At 42.3% G+C, this 25,267-nt stretch overlaps 3 protein-coding genes across 7 annotated transcripts in view; 2 read left to right on the plus strand and 1 right to left on the minus strand.

Moving 5' to 3' along the window:
* RIPOR2 (RHO family interacting cell polarization regulator 2) overlaps positions 1-25,267 on the plus strand; it is a 213,335-nt gene that overhangs the window by 62,555 nt on the left and 125,513 nt on the right. The gene's annotated exons all lie outside the window — the stretch shown is intronic.
* Positions 1,416-6,829, minus strand: GMNN (geminin DNA replication inhibitor). Of its 4 annotated transcripts, none has more exons than XM_052704640.1 (7): positions 6,619-6,829; positions 6,281-6,344; positions 4,555-4,653; positions 4,072-4,207; positions 3,345-3,427; positions 3,151-3,261; positions 1,416-1,891 (listed from the first exon to the last, which is right to left on the minus strand). In XM_052704640.1, the coding sequence occupies exons 2-7, from the start codon at positions 6,335-6,337 to the stop codon at positions 1,691-1,693; spliced, it is 687 nt and encodes a 228-aa protein (XP_052560600.1). In that variant the 5' UTR covers positions 6,338-6,344; positions 6,619-6,829; the 3' UTR covers positions 1,416-1,690. The 4 variants fall into 4 exon arrangements, with proteins under 4 accessions (XP_052560600.1, XP_052560602.1, XP_052560601.1 ...); XM_052704642.1 differs by having other exon boundaries at positions 6,768-6,792; XM_052704641.1 differs by lacking the exon at positions 6,619-6,829 and adding an exon at positions 6,436-6,606.
* CUNH6orf62 (chromosome unknown C6orf62 homolog) lies at positions 14,310-21,665 on the plus strand. 2 transcript variants are annotated; one of them, XM_052704639.1, is made up of 6 exons: positions 14,310-16,485; positions 17,865-18,041; positions 18,817-18,939; positions 19,704-19,838; positions 20,370-20,496; positions 20,574-21,665. In XM_052704639.1, the coding sequence occupies exons 1-5, from the start codon at positions 16,357-16,359 to the stop codon at positions 20,493-20,495; spliced, it is 690 nt and encodes a 229-aa protein (XP_052560599.1). In that variant the 5' UTR covers positions 14,310-16,356; the 3' UTR covers position 20,496; positions 20,574-21,665. The 2 variants fall into 2 exon arrangements, with proteins under 2 accessions (XP_052560599.1, XP_052560598.1); XM_052704638.1 differs by having other exon boundaries at positions 20,370-21,665.

A 25,267-nucleotide genomic window follows, 5' to 3' on the forward strand; every position in this document is an offset into this window, starting at 1 on the left:
GTACCTCAGCACTTGGAGCTGGAAATACTTAATTCCTGTATATGGCTATCAGATAAGGTCCTCAAAAGTTTTTCAAGTGTACCTTTTGTTCTTGTAAACACTTAAAGACTTGAAGTATTTACAAGAGAAACATTTGTAAACACTGTACTGGCAAACATACTGCCTCATCCCTTGGTAAATACCAAGAACAGTACTCTGAAAACAGACAGCAAGTTTCCATTTGGAACAGCTCTGAAGCATGGCTACTTCATCTTTATCAAGTTCTCAGAACAGCTGCTGAAGAGCAAGCAAGAGCATCCAGGGGAGGCTTCAGAGGGATCTAGTTACCATGGAGAAGTGGGTAATAGCAATAGCACGATGTTTAAAGGTAATTGCTGGGTTCTGTGTTTGGAAAAGTAATGCCTGGCACAGGTACAGAGTAGGAGATGAGCAGCTCAGCAGAAAGTGACTGGAGGTGGTGACAGCAGGCTCAGCATGTGCCAGCAGCATGTCCTGGCAGCCAAGGGCAAACCACATTCGGGGGGTATTAAAGCATAGCCCAGCAGTGAACAGAGGCAATCCTCTTGCTATACTTGCACTGATGCAGTTCTGCCCCCCACAATATAAAATACACTAAGGCCTTTGAAAGCACACAAAAGAAGGCAAAGCTTGTAACAGGGCTGAAAGCTACATCTTGCTAGGAGAGGCAGAGTACACAAGTCTGAGTGGTCTCCATCTGTTTGCTCTCCTCAAGAGGCAGCAGGCTCTGCTCCTTTATTACCAATAACAGAACAACAGCACAAAACATGCAGGTGAGTTTCAGACTGGACATTAATAAAGCATTCTTTACTGTGAGGTTGGTGGAACACTGCAACAGGCTTCTTAGTGAGGTGGTAAACACCATAGCTGTCAGCAGCTCAAGAAGCATTTTGACAATTTTGCCCTCAGTGATGAGCTTTACACTTCTGGTTAGCTCCTAAAGCTCTCAAGATCTGGACTTGATCTCCACAGGTCCCTTCCAACTGAGCTATTCTATAAGCTGACAAATTTAAATTTCAAAAAACCCTACCATTTTCTATTTAAGCTTTCACCTATACGCCTTGGAAAAGGCTCCTTTAAAAGACAGCAGCAATAATTTAAGAGTGACAAAGCAAGGGTTTAACTAAACCTCAGAATCAATTTGAAGTCTTATTATCCATTCAGAAAAAAAAAATCTTACATCTCACCAACAGCACTCAAGTTTTTTTCCAGCTTTTGCTTTTCCCTTCCCCTCAAGCCATTCTGCTCTCCAGAATTCTAGATAAAATAAAAATAAACCAAGGGAGTTCAGAAGTGCCCAGGTAGTCCTAAAAACACTGAGAACTTCCATCTACAGTAGCCACAATCAACTTGTGGAGCTTAAAATTAGCCATTCCTCAACTCAGACAAGACACTGCTTTGGTAAGGCAAAAATTTATTTCTCAGTTCTCATGCATTATGTCAGACCATTTGATACTTAAACAACAGTTTGAAATACACAGTATTTGCATTTTAAACAAGTAACTAACTGCAGCCTGTAATAAGTTTTACAAGCAGTATAGAGATAATCCCTGCTACATAATTTCAGTTAAAAGCCACCCTCATGCTCCCACAAGAGTTTCTATACCCTGAGAAGATGTAGTATGTCCTTTCAAGGGGAAGTCTGCAATTAAAAGAATCCACATACATAAGCCTACTTAAGGTCACAGTTGTTAATTTCCTTCACTTGAAGCAAGACACTCTTCCTTAAGTCACACAATGCTTGTGATGGCCCTTCTGAAGAAGTGCTGTCTGCATCACCACCAAGGTTAAGTTCTTCATTTTCTTGCTTGGATTCATCTAAAGCCAGACTGTCCAGTGTCTCAAGATTATCAGATTCTTGCCCTGTTAGCCTCTAGAAAAACCACAGGGGATTGTATGAATTTAATAACCAGTAAGACAGCCTGAAGTGAGTTTAGTAATCACTAAAACAGTGCATGACATGGTTCATATACCTCATTCCTCAGAAGATGTATTTGAAAATGTTTTACATACAATTAATGCTTTAGCATTACTTCAAGCTTATTATTTCTGCATGGGAGTCTGTCAGTAACAAGCAACACTCCCTGAATAACAGAAATATCAGGTGGAGTAAATCAATGGAGTCTTAAGACTGATCTAAATAATCACACTAACTGAAACTTGAAGATTACTGTGAAATTCATGAAGTAAACTTGATCAACTGGTCCAGTCCAATCAGATAACTGAAGTAGACTGCCAGGCACCCAGCTTCTTATGTCACAAGAGAGCTCAGTCCAGACACTAACCAACTACATGATCATATCTACATCCAGGTTTCATGGCTGCTTATTTGTTATAGTTCCAGGGCTGCTATAGGCAAGCTATTCCTGCTTTCACAGACTCAGCAGCAAGGCTACCAGTCTCCAAGGAACTCTCAGAGAGAAAGAACAGCAGCTACTTCCAGAAATTAAATCTACTGTAGGTCTGCAATTTAAAGCACAAAACATGTTGTTTTCAAGAACTATTCAGCAGCCAGTAGAATCAGCCTTAGCTCTTGCAGGTGACTTATCTTCCTTGAGGCATAGAGATGCACTCTCCCTTAAAAGAGTAAGGCTGTAAGTAAGCTCTGGTTCCCAGCTCTTTGTTGAGACCTTCTGCTGATCAAGCATACTTTTCAATTTTTATTGAGTTCAGCAATATTAGCATCATAGTACCACTTTTAATTAAACAAGCCATTTTACAGTTTAAAAGTTTGTAAGCCTTGCAGACAGGCTTTGTACATTAGGCTTCCCTTAGGCCACAAAGTGGCAAAAAAGTTAACTCATCCCAATAAAGTGCAAGTTAATTCTTCCTTTGCATGTCACTATCTCTAACATGCACAGACTGTTCTTGGGAAACAACAGGTTGAATCTTCATTTTGGAGAACATATCTCCCAAGTACTTCTGATACTGCTGCAGCTCCTTAACCAAGTGTAAGCTGGAGAAAAACTCATTCCCCAAAAAGGGCTCTTATGCCTCTTATCAGAGCTAGCCTGTGGAAAGCAGCTCAAACAATAATCTACATTTCTATGAGCACACAAATGAAGTCATGCTTTGCTAATAACAGCCTCACAGATCTCTCATATTTCATCCCACAATGTTGCTTTTAAGTACCTCGATCATGCTGGTCAAATAATGCACGTGTTCAGCCAGTGACATGAGCTCCTCATTTTCCTCCTTTAGGCGGGCGATTTCACCATCTTTTTGTTCGATCTCTTTGTGCAACTGAATTGAACAAAACAGTGTTGTTAAAACAGAGGAACAATAGCTGGTGGTGGTACAAAAGTTAGTTAACTTTCACCAGCTACCTTTTCATTTTCTTGAAGCACTTCATACAGAGCCTTCCTCCTTTCTTCAGCCACTTCTTTCCAATATTGAGATGAAGGACTTTCTAAAGTAAGAAGCTACAGTAAGTCCAAGCTAGGACTGAACTCAGGAGATCACCTTAAGGTACCTAACTCACATACAAGCACTCCAGATACTGCAAGAATAGAAACTGTGTAGTGTTTTCCCCACACACTTAGTAGCACATTTACATTGAGAAACACAAGTTCAGAGAAAAAGATCCCACATTTATTAGTGGCTATATAGGCTGAGTCTCCTAGAAGATGTCCCAAATATTACAGCATGTGGAAGACACGAGTCTTACTCTTAAGTCACTGTCCACACTGAACACTGACACCCACAAAACCCACAGTATTTTATAATTAGTCCTGAGAAACTCAGGAGCTTCAGCATCAGCACCCTACAGCAAAACAGACCTTCATTTCAGCTTAGTCAGTTGAAAGCCCATAGATAAGCTGAAGTAGAGAACTACCAGACTTAAAATTGCACAGAGTTCATAGTAATCAGTATTGGGAGCCACTCTTAATAGCAGACAACTATACTGCATTTAGCATACTACAGTGGGAAAGTATCATCAGCTCCCCCAAACACTACATAAAAACACCTAACAAAATAACCATGCTTCAAGTCATATCAAGTAGAAAGACAGTATTTAAAGAGCAAGAAATTATTCTTAGAATTACCACATACTTTTTATGAGATCTACAGCTTGAATGACATCATCTGTATTCTCATTTTCTTGCTCTCTGTCCACAGATTCCTCAGCTTTACAAGCTGAAGAGGTAAGCCTGTTATTCCAGAGTTTCCTCTTGACTGAAGATTTCTTCTGCATAAAACAAAAGCAGGTTTAGTTTCAGAGCAGCATTTAAATGTATGTTTTTATTGTTTTCTTAATACAAGTTAGCAAGTGCAAGCTTATCCAGGACTGCAAGTAAGACTACCACCTCCAATTTCTTCACATATTTCAAGCTTACATAAAATTTGACTATAATGGATGTTTTCTATAAGAACATTCCCAAATGTTCTCCTGAAATACTCCAAAATTATTAATTTTAAGTACTGTTACTAAAACAGTAAGCTTAGATTATGTCACTAATTAGTAGATTACATGTTTTTCAGTTGAAGCTTCAGTACAAGCAGAAATAATTACACAGCTACAAGTGATTCTCTTACCTCATTACACCTTCCAACCAGGCAACCTTTCGCAGAAGGCTGAATCATCTTAAGAGTCCGTCTTGGGGCAGCACTGCATGCAGTGTCTGTGAAGTACTTCTAAAGAAAGGAAACACTGCTTCAAAGGGTTGCCACACTTACACCTACATAAACTGAAACTCCAGTTTGCCATGTTGCCATTAGCATAATGGACTGTTCACCTCTTCAAAAAGAGATGATATTTTAGCCTACTTTGAAGATTATGCAAAGAAGGGAATATAGTCTTCTACAACAGAGGTAATCTTATCAAGCCAAGCTCAATCTCTACCCTCAGTCTTCTCAACTGAGCTTAAACAGGCCACTGGGCAGAAATGCATGACTACATTCCAAGGCCAGTTGAAAAGCAGTATAACATGCTACAATGAAAGCTCCCAAAGCCATGTTTGACAACAGCAGTATTACACTCTGGTGGAACAGAAACAAAGGCTGCAATAGCAAGTTTATTTACCATGCTACAATGTTTTATTGGTGGTTTTACTGTCTATGAACACATAAACGGTATTCATTTATACACATGGTGTTGCTTCAGTTAACCAGAGTGAAGCCACAACTTCTTTGCTTGGTTCCAGACAGGCTACTGTTTTGTATAAACAATATATTTGTTACTTTTCTTCTTGTACGTAAATATCTATTTCCTACACTAATGCTCTCTGATTGGGTTGGTTACATGGCCACCATGGGACAGCAAACAATGGCAGAAAACCAAGCAAAAATAACCAGAATACAATGCCACGCCAGCGTGAGAAAGTCACCGATCCACACCATGCTTCGTATGACAGGAGCTCACCTTTCCCACGGTAGTTTCTGCCACCAATTACCCTGCTGTTGAACTGCAGGACAAACACTAACCACTGTGGGAACAGGAATCACACTGTGTCAGACACTGCTTGCTGCTATTGAGGACCAGCATTTAGTATGCTCTGCCAGGGAACTATTGACTAATACTTGACTTAACACATCACAATTAAGTATTTGAAAGTACAAAAAAAAAAAAAGCAGACTTATCGAAGATCATTTTCACTAATAAATTCTTATTGTAATCAATCTCTCTTGAGTGCTATTAGACTACATTATGTCATATTTTCCAGTTCCAGTCAAGGTCTACATTTAATTAAAAAAAAAAGTAAGTTCAGTATAATCTCAGGTAACTTCTAAACAGCTAGCTAGGAAATAAAAGTAAGCTCTGCTATCATCTCAAGGCAATTAAGACTTATTAAAGTGGTTCTAGAAAAAAACCTACAGACATACAACAATTACAGTATGCTCAAACCAAGATGGCTTCACCTGTAAGCTCACCCCCACAACAGAACCCACTCTGTAGAGCCCTACACACAGCCCTAAACACAGTAACTGAACTGCAGCAGGCCAGCAGCAGCTTTAAGACAGCAAGCTACCTCAGACTTAAGCTAATACACACTTGTTGTGAACTGAAGAGCACTCAAACACATCTACTCAAGCAGAATACAGCATTCCCAAGACAAGAGCATTAAGTCAGGTGGGAGCACATTGCATACCTCAAGTGGATATATGTGGTTTGTGTCTCTAACAGCCCATTTCCAAGACATCACAGTGCACACCTTCAAACACACCAAGGTTATTCACAACACAGCACTCACCAACTTGCACCTTGCACTTTCTGTTCTTTACATGCTCCTGCATTCTAGCAGCAGCACCTCAAAGCTCATACCTGCAGAGATCCAGATGGGTTCTCCACGTTCAGGCTTTGTTTCATTTTGGAATTCATCAGATCACTGCAGAATAGAAAATAATAATAAAAAAAAATTAGAATACCTGGCTACGGCTAAAGCCAGAGTATTACGATCCCACTTCGCAAGCTCTTACAGCAGCACTAAGAACTCAGCCAAAGTCACGCGGTTAGGAAGCTCCTTCAGCTCAGAGCTCCACGCGTTTTAGCCCTACACCAGCAAGATGCCAGAGGTCACCACGAGCTCGGCAGCTGCGAAGCCTTCCCACAGCCTTCCCGTAGCAGCCCGGACACCCCTCAGAAGCACCCTATCTCCCTACCTGAAGTAACGCACGCCCAAAATGGCGGGAGACGGAGCCCCGCCCCTGCGCCGCGCAGCCAATGGAGAGGCGCGCCCGGAGCCCGCCAAGATCCAAACGCAGAGCCTTCCAGCCCCGCTCTTCTCCAGTAGCACAGAGCCCCCGCTTACCGCCGGCCGCTCGCCCACAGCACACCGCAGTAACACGCACGTAGCACCCAACGAACTGCCCCCTTCCCTCCCGTCCGGCGGCTATAAGCAGCTCGGCCGATGCTGGTCCCTCCCCCGTCACGTGACCTGCTCGCCGCGCTCCGAGCCAATCGCAGGCCACGCCGGCCGCAACCCGCCTATGGGAGTCACGCCTCCGGCGGTGCGAGGGGATGGGCGGGAAGGTTTCGCGTCAGGGGTGGGAGGTGGGGTGCGCCCCTCTGCACTGCAGTCTTACACCGTGGAGAGCAGTGCACGCACTGCTGGCCATCTCATAGCTAGCCTTGGACAGCTTTCAGTGTCTTTTCCAGGCAGTATTTTGAAGCACAATTACAGAGAGCAATGGCAATTTAGCGTCCCACCCGTCAGTCATCTGCTTGGAAATAAACTGCATGGCACTTAGAATGTCTCGAGGCAAGTTACAGTCTGGCAAAGTAAAGACAGACTACAGAGAATGATGAATTAAACAGTGTTTAAACAAGTATAAGGAAATAAAGCTGATCTCTCTTGCATAAACTTGCTCAGTCTCCCATTGACCCATTCAGAGGTTATTGTTCACCACATCCTTTGGCAAGTAGTTCCAGAGCTCCAATAGCCGTTGTCTGAAGAACCTTCACCTTCCACATTTTTAAACTTGGAACCTGATTCCCATTGCTTCGCTTGATGTCCGCAGCCCTTGAACTGGAAAAGATAACAGCCAGTCCTTCCCAACCTTCTCTAGGCTGCTTTTGTCCACCCGCTCCAGCTCTACTCGGCAAACACAAAAGCTGTTATGCATAAATGTCTGTTGTAACTCTGAGATCTTTTTTCTTGAATTACAATCACTTCAAAACTTGCTATTCACCATGTACAATTAAGACATTTTTTTTCCCCTGTGTGTATTCATTGATATTCATTTACACTGGACTTCACTGACTGCCATATTCCGCTGTTACTCGGTTCCATATTGCCCTTCTGCAGTTTTTTGGTCAGCCTTATTCCTGTTATATGAATAATGTGGCATCATCCATAGACTGTCGCCTCAGCAAGCTTTGACTTCTATGAAGAAAATAAAAATGACATTTAGAAACGCCTGTCTAAATTACTATAATTACTATACTAAATTACTTTGTTACACTAGCAAAAAGTGCTTGTGCTTTTAAATTAATTCTTCTTGTTTCTAAATTAAAATATGAAATTTCCATGTTCCAAAGCACTAGCTGTTATACTAAGCTCTGATTAAGAAGTCTTTCCTGTGTTAAATTTTGTTTCAGAAAGATCTGGATATGGGTAAAGCATACATACAGATAGAAATGTAAAACACAAATACGCTATAAAATATTGTTATCTTAGAATGTAAACACTGTATATTTGAAATATATACCATGGGAAATGCTTTATATGTAATGTTTAAATTATATTCAGGCATAACTTTACAGAAAAGCATGAATTTACAGAAAAGGAAAGGCATTTTCTGCCTATGATATGATATGTGCTATTGTGATACAAAATGCTAGTATTTTCAAGTGAAACCTATTTAAAGACTGTCTTTTCAAAATTCAATTTTTGTTTATAAAACGCTTTCAGAAAAACAGTTCTGAAGTGGAATCATTGCTTTTGGAAATGTCGATAACTGGAAAGGGCCGAGGCAATGGGTGATGGCTCTGATGTGACAGTTCTGTTTGCTTTTCTTTTAATCTGTTCCTTGCTGGAGGCATGTATTCTGGAGTTTTATTACAAAGGTGCCACTCCTTCAATTTATCCAGCTGAAGAACATGTCCCATAATAAACCATTGTGTTTCAAGAGTTCTCCTTCCGTTGAGTTCCTTTGCTTTGAAAAGTTTCTAAAGAATCCCTTCACTGTGTCAGAAGCTTATTACTAACTTATTCATTGATTAACTGTGGGAACCAGCATAATTATATTGAATATTAAAAACAAATAAACTAACTAACTAAAAAACAGACAAAAAGGTGTCCGTTTACTTTTTTTGGTAGTAATTCTCATTTCTGTGACTGAAGGTTACGTTTAATAAGAGGGTTTTTAATGCAAAAACCTGTCATATCCAATAGCAGCAGAATATACAATTCTTCAGATAGAGGGCAACATGCTGCATTTCAAATTAAGTTTCATAAAAAAATAAAACTTGGTGTGATGAGTTCTTATGACTATTTACATTTCAAGGGCCTGAGCAAACATGCCAAGGTTTCCCATATAGCTCAGCCATTTTGTTAGATTATTTATGGCAGCAGAGAATGTGTACTTTTTAGAGCTTTGATAAACGTTATCGTTTTCACAGCACAGACTGTGCAGAAACTTCCTAAGCATTACACAGCAGAGCTCACTGCAGGGTTTGGACTTAGCTAGCTGAATCCAGCACTAGCAAAAACCCTGGAGGCATTCAAGGCCAGGCTGGATGTGGCTCTGGGCACTCTGGTCTAGTGGTTAGTGACCCTGCACATAGCAGGGGGGTTGAAACTCGATGATCATTGTGGCCCTTTTCAACCCAGGCCATTCTATGATTCTATGATACTATGAAAATGGTATTTTATTTGATAGTTATGCTATGCCTTTCATCAAGGCCTTTCTTGTAATTCACAGAAAATAAGCAAGCTTTAGGTTGCTTTTTCTTCTTCTTTTTTTTTTAATCTGCTACATTATCCACAAGTAAATTGCATGGCTATTTTATATTTTCTAAATTACTTTATTACATACATATCATAAATGCTTTCCTACTTGTTACTATTTGCAAATAGGAAATACTGTGGTTGTTTTAGATGCAGAGAATCACTGTGGAGATGCTCAAGAGACTTGAGTACAGTGCTGTGCCTAGGGAGCGTGTGAATGTCTCATCTTAGCCCTGCTCTGGGTGCAGCTCTCACAAAAGAGTCCTGCAGAGGAAGACCTGAGGCTGGGTTTGGGATCTTCGGGTAAATAAACAGGAATTATGGCTCTCAGGATCCCCTACTGCTGTTCTCTTCACCCTTCTGTCCAATAAAAGGGCCATTTATTTTACTGAAGGGATACAAGGAAAAGCAGGGAAAAGAATACAGGGAAAGCCTGGGCTGCAGCAAATTAATCACTGCTGTTAGTCCACGCCTTGCTCGGTTGCCGTCTTCTGAGAGACATGGACCTGTGGCAGGTTCTGGGGATTCCTCGGAAGCCCGCAGGAGGCACAGAAGGTCACCGTGGGCATCCTGCCTGTGCTGAGTGCCTCCTGCCCTGTTTCCACGCGGCTCCGACCCCCTGCTTGACGAGTGCCCGGTGTGCCGTGGAAATCAACCGGCTACCATCTCCTATGCGACAGCAGGTGGCAGCGTGGCCTTGCTTTGACCCTCCATCGCTGCACTGTTCCTGTGGCATTGCCTTGCCTATACGTAAGAACTTTGTGCATCACCTACAAGTTCGCGATCTGTCTTCTTTTTCCTGGCTTGATAATCATGGAAAGCCGTATTCTAGTAAAACTCTGTCCCAAAAAAGGGGTTTATATACACAGCATGATCCAAACAGGTTTTTTATGGTGGCTACTGCTCTATATTAAATCAGCCCAAAGAATCTGTAATTTCTTTTTGTCTAGTAAAAGAGAAGACTGTCCTGCGAATAGTGATTAATAGTGCTTCAGTGATTAAGATTAAAAGAAAAATCTGTGCCTCTTCTGAATTTTTGTTTAGTTAACTACTGCGTGAGTCACTAAGACATCCCTTAAAAGATAGTTAGGTCCTAACCTCAGTGGTATGTTCACCTTTAAAAATGTATCATTTGTCTAATGCTTTAAGATTTAAAAATGAATCATCCTCTAGAAAGGCTAGGAGTTGATTCATCTAAAGCTAATTCTAGTTCTGTTGATTGCCAGTATTTATAATACTGTTTATAGACTCAATAATTAAAATGTGTTTCAAATATTATTCTTATTCTTGCAAGCATCTGCTGAGCAAACACAAAAACTCATTTGGAACAGGACTACATTCACCAGCCTAATAAAGACAAATGCACTTGCACAGCACTGAGAACCTAAGTTAAAGGTAACACAGCAAAGCAACAAGGAGTCAATTGACTTTCAATATCAAAGCATTTTCTCCATTGGATTTTGATTCATGGGTTTATGTACAAATTGAAGGCAGGGACTCTTTCTTTTAATCTGCATTTCAGACATTCTCAAAAGAAATGCTAAAGTTTTAGAGATTAGACATGTACTTCCTACAATAATACCGAAGCTGCTAACCTCAGAAATGACCACCATTCTCACAGAGGTAATTCATTGTTTGTATGCCAATACTTGGGGATGCTATCTTCTCAGCTAATGCACTGGCAAGCTATAGTTATTTCTGACATCACAACTGCACATACTCAGCACTCCTAAGCAAGTAAAAAAATCACAAACTGGACAAGCACAAAATGAAAAACACACATAACCACCTACATTATATATACACACATGTAATTATTCAGATGGAACAAACCTAGCAACGTAGTAGGTATAATTCTGCCAAAGTTAAGGATCAATATCTCCCTTACCCAAGGATGTACGATCCATTTTACGACCAGAGGCGGGACACAGGGAAGAGATGAATGAAGCCTCAATGCTGTAGCAATAGCTATGAGGTGGATATACAGTTGTCCACAGCATGCTTAGGGAATGCTTTCCACATGAAACACTGCCATTTCCCTATGAAAAAGCATTCCTGTTATGTCTTAGAAACTAACGTTTGCTGTAAAGGCAGAAAAGAGAGAGTTAGAGTGCACTCTTAAGTATATGAAAGAGTTTTAATTGCCACTAATTTGTCTTGTTTGAATTATAAAGGAATACTAATTTATTTCTGCCTGATGCATAAACATTTGGCACTGAATTAATCATAGTTCTGTTTTTGAAGCAAGCAGCCTCGGGGCTGATACTATTTCTAACATATGCAGCCAGTACAATGCAAATAGTAGGTATAAACATAAAGAGATCAGACTCCATCTCATCTCTTCCTATCTATGTCCAACCTTTTTAAAAAACTAGAACTAATTATTAAGTTGGAAATCAAAAGCATAGGCATTAGAGGACAATCTTGCCCACATGTTTATGGGGCATTTAATTCTGCAAATGGGAGCTAGAATCTGAAATCATACTGATTTTGAAAACAAGCAAACTAAAAACAATAAACAATGTTGTACAACTATAAAGAAGCATAACAATACACAATTAGCTGGTCAAGAAAATTACAGATCAATAACATTTAACTGTTTGTTTCACTAGGTCTTAACTCCCTCGTCCATTCAGTAGAAATGTTACTGAACCAATAGCATGCATTATTTTAACTAAGGTGTTGATGTATGATTTTTCTACTTTTTTTTTTCCTACTGTATGAATGGTGTTTTTCTCTACTTTACGATATGTTTTTTTCCCTGCTACATTTTTTCTACTTTATGAGCTTCACCGTTGCACACGCAATAGAGAAAAAGAAGCACAGTGATGTAAAAGTAGGACAAGACAGCTATTACTCATGGCTTTATTAGGGCAGATATTTCTGTGTGTATATTCACCCATAAAATAAACACACTTGAGCTGGTTCGTCTACTGGTTTGTGTAAAGATCGTCAGGATATCTTTACTAGCCTGTGATTAAGGAGAAAAATATCCTTTGCTAAGCATGGCAATGGAGAGGGCAGCTGGAATCACTGGGCTGGAAGAAAGCTCCTTGCTTTCTCCTCTGCAGGCGGGCAAGGTGCCAGTTCCTCAGAGAGCAATCCCTCGGAGCCGTGCTGCTGCACCAGGCCTGTTGTGTGTCAGAATGAGGGTTACAGGCCAAGCGTGATTCAGAGCTCAGAATAGCAGTGGACGCAGCACAGGGCAAAACGCAGCATGGGGTGGCGCAGCAAAACAAACTGCTTCAGTTGAGCACGGGGGAATCTAAACACAGCTCTCACTAAGGCTGGGCTGAAAAAGGTAGGCATTTTGAAACAGTCCCAGCAATCTAGAGCTCATGTATAGTGCTGCTGGTTAGAGGCCATGCTTCTACCTCCACTCACAGGGTTATTTTCTACAGGCATTGCCAAGAGGAGTGAACAGCAGGCTGCAAGTGGATGAAAAATGGCCTGCTTCTGCTCTGTTCAGAACAACAGGGGAGTGTCCTGGGTCACGCCTGCAACAGGGAAGGCAAGATGGAGGTCTGACTCAGAGGACTTGGCTTGTGGTGGGTAAGGACGAGAGCTAAGGGCTGAGGCATGACAGCTCCCTGCCAGAGACAGACAGGAGGAAGGAGTCAGAGGAAAAGTGTGTGAAGGATTGCTGAGCCAAAGGGAAATAACCAACAGGAAGCAGATAGAACAAAAGAGACCAGCACAGCCAAGTCACAGCAGGGGAAATAAAAGACTGACATTTACTGGAGTTTATCATAGAGAGCCCACCGCCATGCTCTGTGAGCTCTGAAACACAATCAGCCCAGACAGCCAGTGCCTGCACTCGCCTTCTGCTTGTAATCTTTCCTAACACCATTTCTGTTCTGATGAGTCACGGACACTGCCAGAGGGAATGTGGAAGGGGTGCCTTCACCCCATACTTTTTGGCTGCAGCGGTGGTACAGGTGTGAAATAGTGGGTCACTGCCAGCCCTGGTTCAGCACAAGGCAAGCCTGAAGCCTGTCAGAAGCAGTCTACTTCTGGGCAGTGCTGGGGGGTGGAGGCTTGGCTTTTCTACCCCATATCCCTGAGTGGAAAAGAGGGATGGACAGTCAGGAGCCAGGGCACAGTATAGAATGTGACCCTTATGCCCACACCTATGGGCGCTACCAACTAGGAACATGAACTGTGTGCCTTTGCCTCTTCTGTGGCAGAGAAGCCAAGAGATGGGCGGCATACACCTTTCCTTCTAGCGTGGAGATAGAAATGCCTACTTTTATTCAAGGATTAGGCTCGGTCTCCTTAATGGCAATAAAAAGCGAGCAGCCTTCCTCAGGGTGCACTTCAGCCACACGCATTCGCTGCTGCAGAGCCACGTTGGAGGTGGGCACCATCTGGCGCCTCGCGGTCAACTTATTTTCACACGTGCAGTGTACTTTGTGCACACATTCTGAGCTGAACCAAACACTCGGTGAGCGAGATGAAACAAAAGCGGCCACCTCGATACGGACATCACCACACGCCTCGTCGAGCCCACCTCTCTCCGGCAGCTTCCACCGAGGGGGAGCGCTGTAAGGGGGGGTCGGTTCTCCCCCCGGCCCGAGTGCAGCGTTCTCCAACTCCATCCGGGTCCTCGTCCCTCAGGGGCACGTGGGGCGCGAGGGCAGCGATACGGGGCGCCGGGGGGACAAAGGAGCAGGCAAGAGCCGCCTTCTCGGCGTGCTTACGGCTCGGAGGAGCCCTGCCGCATTTGTTCTCTCCTCTTTATTTCTTCCAGAAGCGAGTGCCCTCGCCTAACGAGGCTGCCGCGAAGCCTTCCGACCCGCACCCGGATCCTTTTCCCCCGCGGGCCTGAGCGCTTGGTACGCGCCTGCCGAGCACGCCTGCGCAGTGCGGGCAGGGCGGCACCTGTGTGACTCAGGCGCTGCCATTTTGAGCGCTCGCTCCTGCCGCGCGGCTGCTCTGCTTCTTCGCTCCCGTGCCGACAGCCAGGCGCAGACCGCGGCGCTCCCGCTCGCTCCTGTCGTCGCCTCCGAGGACGTCCCAGGGTCGCCTGGGCGAAGAGAGCCCTCGTCCTCCTTCGGGCTGTCGCCGTCCTCCGCCGCCGTTCCCGGCGCCTCTATGCCCGCCGCCCTCCTTGGGAGCCGCTAGCGCAGCGACCCGCCGCCGTCTCCTCCTCCTTCCGTTGCTGCCGCCGTCGCCTCTTCCTCCTTCTCCTCTTCCTCTCTCCGCCACCATTTCCCCACTCCCCGGCACCGGGGCGCTGAGCTAGACTATGGGGACCAGGCTGGGGCTGAGCAGCGGCAGAGCGGGCGGCCCGGTCACCGTGTCCACTGCGGCGGGGATGGGGGGGCTCGGCGGCTTGGTGGCTTTATCTTGACATGGCTCCTCTCCGTGCTGCTAGCAGCGCCGCCTCCTCTGCCCTTCCTGCGCCCGCCGGCTGCGGGTAGCGAGCGAGCCACGGCCCTGGTCTCTTGTCCGAGTCTCTCAGCCTCTTGCTTCAGTTAGGGGGAAATTGGGGGAGGAGTTCCTTTATTTTTCTGTTTGTTTTTTTTTTTTCTTTGTAAGGAGAGGAGGGGGGAATTTTTTTCCCCTGTCTTTAACCTGGTCCGACGAATTTGCTAACCTCCAACCTTTAAATCCCTGCTAATCTAATCAAACACCTCAGGGGGCAAAATGTCCGGAGAGAGAAGGAAAATAACCTGATAATTGGGGATTTGCTTTTTTGGGGGGAAGGGTGTTTGGGAGGTTTAAAATCACAACCTAGGCTTGTGATTAAAAAAAAAAAAAAACCTCGCCAAAAAAAAAAAATTGCCACTGAAATCTGCTTGGCAAAGAAAGCGGAAGCAAAACTCTCCATGTTTTCCAAGTCGTGACCATGAAGTGAGAGGAGGAAGCGTCGCGCTACTGTGGGTGTGCCAGGTCCCTGGCACGGGCCGCCCGCTACAGCCTCTGCCGCCTTGCATAGGGAGGCTCAAGGAGAAGCAGGAAGCATTGGTCATGCACAGCCTCGGCTAGCCGAGTGCTCTGCTGGCACAGCAGCAGCAGAGAGAGAAGGATCCCCCGGGATCTGCAGCCCAGGGAGCCTGTGGGGCACTGGGGGATGTAGGGCTCGCCTGCTGGGAAGGAGTCAGGGTTTGGGGTGTCCGTTTGGGTGTTAGTCTCTAGGTGAGATAATACTGTCTCAACCCCTGCCCGCTTCTCATCGGTGGCTGTCATGCTCTCTCTTCCCTTTGGCAGCAGAAGCCTCAGGGCAGTGACGTGCCCGATGATGAGCAGGATGAAGTTAGAAATGACTCTGCTGTTTTTTCTCTTTGCTTCCCTTCAAACCAGCACTGTGTTGTCTGTAGTTGATTTTGTTCTTGTTGGCAGAGAAATGTCATACCTCCCAGGATGCGCACTCCTCCTTTGCACCCTTTTCTCTGCCGTCCACCAAGTGTAATCGTTGCGAAGGGTAAAAAGCAGCACAGCAATAGTGGGAATCTGAGAATAATAATCAGTAGAGTCATGAATCTGGCTGGGGTGAAACACAGTTTGTAATACCAGCTTCATTTTTTTGTAAGCAGAGCAAAAATAACCCCCCCATGGATTGGGTTTGTGCCAGTTGCTTTTTATTGTACACATAAATTGTGATAAGATTTGTTTTTTCATTCTCGCCCACTTATTCCTGCAGCCAAACTGTTAAATTTTTTTGTTGTTGTTGTTAAAAATTCTTAGTTTTTTTTCTTGGTTTATGGTCAAACCTCTTGTCCAGCCATGGCTGGGCAACTGCTTATTTTGTTTCTTGACCCTTCCAATATGACATTCCCATAAAATACTGCCTGAGGTGCGGTTTTGGGTTGCACTTGTGTTTTTATCTATTCAGTCATATTAGCAGGAATAAAATGACTTGTTTCTGTTGTACTTGAGTCTTATGAAAAAGTCCCCATAGTTTAGCGACAGTTTCCAAAGGCTTTAGTACCACCTATATAACAAAATGGGGGACCCAAACTCCCGGAAGAAACAAGCTCTGAACAGACTTCGTGCTCAGCTTAGAAAGAAAAAAGAATCTTTAGCTGACCAGTTTGACTTCAAGATGTACATTGCCTTTGTGTTCAAGGACAAGGTAACTTGGTTCTTGTTTATCTGCTTCTCTGTTGCAGTGCAAGATAACTATGCTGAGCCAAGTCTTTTATCAGTAGTTTGTTCCTGTGAATGTTTTATGTCTTTTTATTGCTCATTGATATTTGCCTTGCTCTTATTTATTGTCAGTTTGGCTTTCCTTCTTGTTTGTAGTTCTGTAGTCCTGGGGGTGCTAATGCATTATTAAATAAGTTGGTAGCTTTTGCATTGGGGAAGAACAGGTTATGCTGTACTTTATTATGGTCTGAGTTGTATAATTGTTTGCTGTGAAATGGTTCACTTAAGAAACGAGACCTGATTGGTGCAATTGACAAAGCTACTGCACTTATCTGGTTAAAGCAGGAGGGAGAACTTGGCAGCTGAAGGGAGCGGCTGTTAAAGGCAGTGTTGCAATGGCCCGAGGACGTTGGCGTATGTGAAGCTGCCTCCCCTTTTCTGAAAGTAGGGGGAAAAAGAGGAAGTCTGTTCACTCAGCTGTCTTGTAGAAGGCTGTTGGAGGCTGTAAATGTGAGCCAAAATGGGAAACCCATTGGTGTTCTAATGTCAACTTAGAGCCAGAATTGTAAGATTTTTCTGTCCACAGAAGGAGAGGAAAAGTAGATGCTTGGAGTAACATACTGAACAAGTTGACTGAGTGAAGATGGAAGCTAATTGCACCTAATTAGACAAAATAAGGAAACGCGTGTACATGAGCTCTAAAAGCGTTTAACTAAATGTATCGTTCTTTACATTTGGTAGAAGTTACTACTCTCTCTAATGAAGACTGTTCTCTGGACTTCATTTAAAAAATTCCATAAAATTGTTGTGTCCAGTTTGTTCAGCAATTCTTGTTCAAACCCAGCTTTCTATAGTATGACATAGTTCTGGGTATTGTCTCTTGCAATGAGACTGCTGAGTGAACTTGCTTGTATTTACAGGACAGTTCATTCTTTTTTCCTTCTGTTTTTTCTCCCAATAGTAGAAGATACCACTATTTCTAAAGAAATACAAGTTTAGTCAGTGATAACTGGATTTTCTTAGTTGGTGGGGTTCTAACAAGCCAATCTCCCACTGTTAACAAACATCGAGGTGGAAAGACTTCACCAGACTTATTTGGCTGGCAAATAAAAGCTTGTGGAAGACTCTTGGTCAGCCTGACGTCACGCATTCTGCATGATGGAAGTTCAGTTCTAACAGCATCTAGGTAGACTCTTGATATTTGATCCAAAAGATGTCTACATTTTCAGATTCTGCTCTGATTTGTGTCTAGGTCCTAGCTGAGGCCTTGTACATGAATACTAGTAGAAAATTATGAAGTCTGAAATAAATTAATTACAAGTACCTAGAGTGTAACCTTAATGCAATGTGTATTTTCTTTTGCAGAAGAAAAAGTCAGCGCTTTTTGAAGTGTCTGAAGTGATACCAGTCATGACCAATAATTATGAAGAAAATATTCTGAGAGGTGTGCGGGATTCCAGCTATTCTTTGGAAAGTTCCTTAGAGCTTCTGCAGAAGGATGTAGTACAGCTTCATGCACCCCGCTACCAGTCTATGCGCAGGGTAGGGTTATACTTTATGCTTGCTGAGTTTCACTTTGAGTTTTGAATTCTTGTACTACTACTTGTGAATCTTGATGCTAATCCTGCTTCCCTATTTTCTCCTCTGCTGCTGCCTGAGAGTTCTGAAGGGTTGCTTTTGTAGGGTCTAGTTTGAAGGGTAACTTAAAATTTTAGAATTGCTCAGGTTGGAAAAGACCTCCAAGATCATCAAGTCCAACTGCAACCCAACCGTACTACCCTAACTCTAATCCTCTGCTACATCATGTCCCTGAGCACAACATCCAAACAGTTTTTAAGCAATCCAGGGATGGTGACTCAACCACCTCCCTGGGGAGCCTATTGCAGTGCTTAACCATCATAGAACTTAGCACATGCTTTCTGAAACTCTTAAATCTGCAGTGCTTGTGCTTTATTTTAACGTGTCTCACTGAAATATGCCTTGGTAGTTTTTTGCTGGCCTTTGTTAATAGGTACATACTGACACAACTATATACATAGAACTAAACGGTTTTGTTAGGTGAATACTGGAAAGCAAATAACCTTTCCTAGGAATGATAGTTTTCCTGAAGCTGGAACTTATATTAACTGGATACTTAAAAGTCACTGGAGGGTGAGGAGGATTATAGTTGTTTTGAGTCAAACTAATGAGGGAAGAAAACCCACACAAACAAGATAATAAGAATCACCTTTTAATTATAAGCCTGTATAGACAAGCTGCTTATCAGTATCTCCTACTAATGGAGAGACTCTTAAGTACAGGACTCTATCATTTGCAGGATGTGATCGGCTGTACCCAGGAGATGGACTTCATTCTTTGGCCTCGTAATGACATTGAGAAGATAGTCTGTCTCCTGTTTTCTCGGTGGAAGGGATCTGATGAACCCTTTAGGCCTGTTCAGGTATTGTTTTTACCTTAAGTTATGTATCTGGGGTAGGGAAGAAGGGACTAGGCAGGAGGAAGATGAGAAGGCTTAATACTATCTTTGCTTAACCGTGATAAGGTCTGTGACTTCTGTGCATGTTACAAAGCGTTCCAGTTGGATTTATTTATACAACAGTCTTCTGAGATCTGCTTCGTGAAGTGTGATCTTAGCACGAAGAACCTTTCCAACTGGCGTATATAGACAGATTCATAGTCTTAGTGTTTCTAGTAACTAATTCAACATGGCTCTTCTCACTACAGTGTAATCTTTATCTACATGTCATTAAGGTTCTGTGAGTACCCCTGAGTTGCTGTATTTTGTAAATGGCAGCAGATCTGAAATAGGTGGGATGATTGCATTGTAGTTTTGCCTTGAAACAAACAAATTTCCAACACTTCAAAGTAACTTCAGTTGCAGTAGTAAGTTATTGACAGAAATGTGCTGTACAGCTGATGTACAGATGTTCTGCTAGAATAAGCTGATTTTTTTTCTTATGTAGGCAGTTAGAGTTGCACCTTGGTTTGAATTATAAATGCCATTGGAATGAGTCCAGGCAGTTTAACTTCTGTGCCAAGACTAAAGTGTGTGCTGGTTGCTGAGGTTCCTGATTTTTTTTTTTTTTCTCAGATGAGAAAAGGAAAGAAACAGCAGTGGGTTGTAAAGCCCCAGATTGAGTGAAATTAATTGATAATACTTGCATTTTTAGCTGGGTAAATATTTCCCTTCCTCACACAATGCAGGCCAAGTTTGAGTTTCATCATGGTGACTATGAAAAACAGTTTCTGCATGTTCTGAGCCGAAAGGACAAGACTGGAATTGTTGTCAACAACCCTACCCAGTCAGTGTTTCTCTTCATTGACAGACAGCACTTGCAGGTAAACTTACTCTGTCCCTTATTTTCCGTGCTACCCAAAGTGTGTTTTAGGAGTGTCTTACTCATCAAATGCTTTTTCTTCTCAGGAATGTTAGTGACTTGTATTGCAAAATATCCATGTGGAAAAACTGATGGTGCGTTCGTGCTTGCGTTTCAGCTCTTAGAGGAAGCATGCTATAAATAGCATTTGCGCATGCACGAGCTATTTACGGGGCAGAGATCTGGCTGCGCCGTTCCGTAGTTTTTAAAACAAAAACATAAAGTTCTGAAATAGACTGAAGTATTTTGGAGATATTAAAGTATTGGCTGAGTTTGTGTGATGTTACCAAAATGGTTGGAGGGGAAAATGAACAAAATAATGAGAAGATTTTTAGGTATTCAGAGTTTTTTGTTTAGATTGCGTGAAAGACAGTGGCTTTTAAATGCTGTGTTCTGCCACAAATGTGCTATTAAATGCACTGAGTGTCTGCCTGTTAGTCCTGAGTTGACTTGCATGTTTAATTGCCTTTCTTTGCGTTTTCTTTGCCTGTAGACTCCAAAAAACAAAGCTACGATCTTCAAGTTATGCAGCATCTGCCTGTACCTGCCACAGGAGCAGCTCACTCACTGGACGGTTGGTACCATAGAGGATCACCTCCGTCCTTACATGCCAGAGTAAGGTACTGGCCAGCAAAATGGGGAAGATCACAGAATGCAGCAGTGAATTTTCACTTTCCTCACCACTTTATTCTTTCAGGATTTAGAAGAAAACGGACTCATGTTCAGAACACTATGCATTGTGAAACTTGATCATCCTGGATTTTTTTTTTGTCATTTGTATCTCAGAACTTTAAAATTTTTTTAGTTGTTTTCTGCATGGACCTTGTGAAAGAGAGGATGCTTTGCATACTTCTGCACTGCATCAGCATCTTACTAAAATGTGAAACGAAGGGACTGTACACTGAAATGTATCTGAAAGCACAAGGTGATCATTTGTGGTGGTGTTCCCATTTGTGCTGGTCATGTCCCCTAACATCTGTGTTAACCATCAGTGTTTGGAGGGTGAGAAGTGAATGTAAAGGGTTTAAAAGCCTTACAGCTTAGCTGTTAATGATTGTATCAAAGAGCACTATCAGATTCATGTTAATGAACAGAAAAGTGGCTATTACAATAGGAGGTAAACGTGGGAAAGATTTTTCTCTTCTTTTAAAGCAAGGAAAAAAAGCATCTCATTTAATGTGTAGGCATCTCTTGCCTTTTTTTTTTTTTCTTTTGCTGGGCCATGTATGAGTTTACTGGCACTTTCATTTTGGATCTCTTTCCCCAAGTTGCTGTATAACTGTATGAAAGTATTCTTTTGAGTTGGATGCATTTATACAGATGAGGCAGACCTGGAGTCTGAAGTCGCTAAAGCAGCTAAAAGTAAAATAAAATAATAGCTGCAGAAACAATGTTGGTAGAGGATTATTTTTTCTTGAGAGTTGAGACTTGTAGACTTGCTGGTGAACTGTGCAGGAAATACTGGTTTCTAAAACATTTCTTATGGAAAACCTGTTGAGGTTTTTTCTTTTGGAATAGACGTTATAAAACAATGTAAGATAGTGTTTGGAGTGTCAAAAGTTGGTTCTGACAGAACATTAAGATTGTGCAATGATAAAAGAAAGACTACTGTATAGTTTCGATGACAAAGAAGGTTTTGATTAAGGGTTGAGTACTTTACTGGAGTAAAACTGTATAAGCCTGCTCCCTTTGGATAAAGCTAGTGCTTACCTGTTTAAAACTTGTATTTAGCTTTTGTTTGAAATTGGAAAAAAAAAATTGGAACTTAAATAAATTAGGTGAAAGACAACTGTGTTAATTCATGGAAATCCTGTGAGCTTTACCAGTGTCTTACCTTTTGACAGTGTCACCTTTGCAAGCACTAAAAAAAAAAAAAATACAAACTGTAAAATGATGATACGATTAACACAACATAGTGGTAAAGGTTTTCTTTTTAGCAAACAGGGAAAATGTTGACTATGGAAAAGCAGCTGTTGGAAATCACAGAATCACTGGCATGCTACATGGGTATTTTTAGTTCTTTGGTCGTAATATCCTACAGGTTAAACTGGAACAGTCCAGAAAAACACTGCCTGAAAGCTGCCTCACAAAGAAATCATACTGCAATTTCTGCTGTATAAAATGCCAACCAACGTATCTGCAGGTAGTGCTTAGTTTCCCAACTAATTATGCCATCTTCATGCCTGTAAGAGTGTAGTTACCTTGACTAGTGAAGCAAACATCTTCAAGTTCCTGATGCAAGAAGTCACTAAAACAACTTCAAAAAACAACAGCAACAAAAACTTTCAATGCTGGCCTAGTTGAATGTGTACAGTTTGTACAGTGTCAACCCTGGCATGATCCTTAATTTATAATCTTCTGTCATAGATAGAGAAATGAATTCAGTTTAGTTGCTTTGAGAGTCTTGTATGGGTTGCAGAAGATGCACTGGTTGTTTCATCTTTGTAATGATGATCCCAGAGTTAAATGCAATTATGCTTTTGTGGGAGAAGAATGTGGATGTGTAATACTGATTCTGGTAAGTGATGTGTTCCACACAGCTAACAAATATATTTTTTGCTGTGCTGTCAGATGGAGTTGATGCACTTCTGCCTTCTGTAAGTAGTCAAGATAAAGGGAAACAACGGACTCAAGAGGATGGAAATCTCATTGTATAGGAGTTCATATCATTGGGCATCTTTAGAAGGCAACTTCCTCTGCCTGTAGGATGACTTCAGAGGAAAAAGATCGAGCTTGATGTTACTGTACTCTTAATGGGTCTTCTAATGTCAGCATTATTCTGTTAGCTTCTGTAGCAAAAGAAAAGCACCTTTGGAATCAATGAAATCAATACCTTGCTTATGGTTTCAGGCCCTCTGTCATAATGACTTGATAGGGTTCTTCAGAATGTAGGTTTATCTCACAGTATTCGTGCTTACAAAGCGTAGTTTGTGTGAGCCTAATTACTTTTTTCTGTGGGGATGTGTGTGAATACATGAAGGCACCTCCATGTCTCTCCTGTACTGAGGACTCACATCTGGATGCAGTGCTCCAGGTGAGGTCTTCCCAGAACAGAGTAGAGGGGCAGGATCACCTTCCTCTCCTTTCTGACCGTGTTGCTTTTGATGCATCGTGATCCCAAAATATGGTTGCCTTTCCAGGCTGTGAGGGCTTGTGTTCAGTTTGTGCTCTTGCAGCTTAGAAACCAAACTGAACTGCATATTGTAAGCACTCCCCTTTTGTAGACTCTACAGGTTTCCTTGCCTATTCCTGTTTTGCTGCCAGGAGAACAGTGTTTTCTTGTGCTTGTCATTTGCTGAGTCAGTAAGTTACGTGTAGTTAATGAAATCTGTTTCATATTAAGTCTGACTCTGAGGGTTGCATGAAAAGTGGTCTTTTTAGTTGTTTTGGGGTTTTTTGCTTCTCAAAAGATTCTCTGAGATTATTCGAATGCCCTGCTAGGAGATTAATTTAACATTGTTTTTAATTTAACATTGTTTTAAAGTTCCTGCCTGTGATTGTTTTAAAGCTCCTGTGTCAGTAGTATGAAAGTTACTGAAGTCAGGAATTTGTAGACTGCCCGTTTCATGTGTGTAAGCACAGACATGGCATAAATTTACTTATTCTCTAGCATTAGACTAGAAGAGCTGCTTCTGTTTTCAGCTTTGCAGTTAGGGAAAGCAGAAAGTACAGAAACTGCATAAGCTTACAGATTATGGGAAAGCTTTCTGGAATTAAGTAATAAGAGACAGCTATAATCAAATTTTACAAAGATGAGAAAGCTTGTCTGCTAAAGTTTTGAGGCAAATAGAATACTATGAAAGCTACAGTTCCATCTACACCTCGGGGGGGGGTCTACTTTGTGTTTTTTGTTTGTTTGTTTTTTTTTTCCTTGCAGCATATGTGAAACAGAATGTCCCTCACAGATAATGCATGGGGATAGAGAAATCAGCTTGCTTCAGTTAACCTGCAGAGCAAGTGATAGGCAAGTGTAATTTTTGCATGACTGACTGAAATGCTTTTTAGGGCTGACGATATCTATGACCTAGTTTTTCTGCTTGAAGAGTATTTACATATGGGAAGGGCTTGTAATTTGAGCACAATTGCTGTATGCTAAAGCCATGCTGAGCCTATGGCATCTGCTCTACAAGCTGCTTTTCTGGGCTACTGAAAAACTATGTGAGCAATTACTGTTTGTTTTAAGGAGAAGAGTGTTAAAAATACAGCCTCCTTCTGCAGTGATACAGCCCAGGTAGTAGTGTTTCAGCAAGCAGCAGTGGGGAGTTTTCAGGATAGCCAGTGCTTTCCTTTTGGTAAGAGCTTCCAGGTAACTTGCTGTCATTAAATGAGAACTGCATGTAGTGCAGTGTCCCACAGCTGTGGCTACTTGGGCCCATGGGATTTAGTAATGGCAGTCATTCAGTGAATGCACTACAAGATCATGAAGGCAGTAACTCAGCATGTTGTCCCTGAACTCTTAAGGAATGAAACAGGAATCAGAGCCCCTCCTTCTCCATACACATGGAGAGTGAGGTAACAGAGAGGTTTGGGGGTTTCTGTTTCTACTGATCAGATGATTTCTGCAGACAGAACAGAGTTGTGAAATGGCTAATGGTAAAATGCAAGCAGAAGTTCTTACACATCTCCTGGCAGTGGCTGAGAGCCAGTCAATGCAGCAGAACAGAATTTAGCTGCTGTTCAGAACAGTTACTTAACAGCCTAATTCTAATTCCGTCCCCTTCCCGTGTTTCCTTTAAGTGGCTTGCCAGTTTGAGAGTTGTAAACCAACTAACTCAAATTGGTAAGAGAAGCCTGGGTGAAGGTGTTCAGCCCCTTGTGGCAGGTGGCTTCAACTGAAAAACCAGCAGTGAGTCCTGATGGGTACTGCTGAAACAGGTTTAACTTCCTTATTCTCCCTTCTATTCAGTTTACCACTGACTAGTTGCCTCTAACCGAGAGTTGGAATCCTTAATGACAAAACCCTCCTCACAGCACCTTGGCTGCAATTGGTTTTTGTTCTGCTTAGCATCTGGGCTCTTGGTTTTAAATACTGGGAGGAATGATTCTATGTTGATTCCTTATTTTTCCAAGGGATCTGTTATGCAGAGTTCCACCATGGCACAAATATTCAGGTGTCAGTCTGAATGTATTGATGCAACAGCCAGTAATAATGTGAAACCAACATGAAACAGTTAGCTGGCCAATATATTGCATACAGTAGGAAGCTGCAGTTGCTTTCAAAGGTAAAGATGAACTGTTCCATGTGTCATTCCACTATTTAAAATTTGATCCTGTGAAAGGACAGATCTTTAGACATGTAGGAAATTGTGTAGGTGTTTGATGTGTTGGAGAACAAAAACCACCAATGAACTCCACAGTACGGGATGGACAGTGTCATCTGTAAGGTACAAT

Source organism: Tympanuchus pallidicinctus, unplaced genomic scaffold (assembly GCF_026119805.1).
Source record: "Tympanuchus pallidicinctus isolate F22 unplaced genomic scaffold, pur_lepc_1.0 scaffold5, whole genome shotgun sequence".
Classification (NCBI taxonomy): domain Eukaryota; kingdom Metazoa; phylum Chordata; class Aves; order Galliformes; family Phasianidae; genus Tympanuchus; species Tympanuchus pallidicinctus.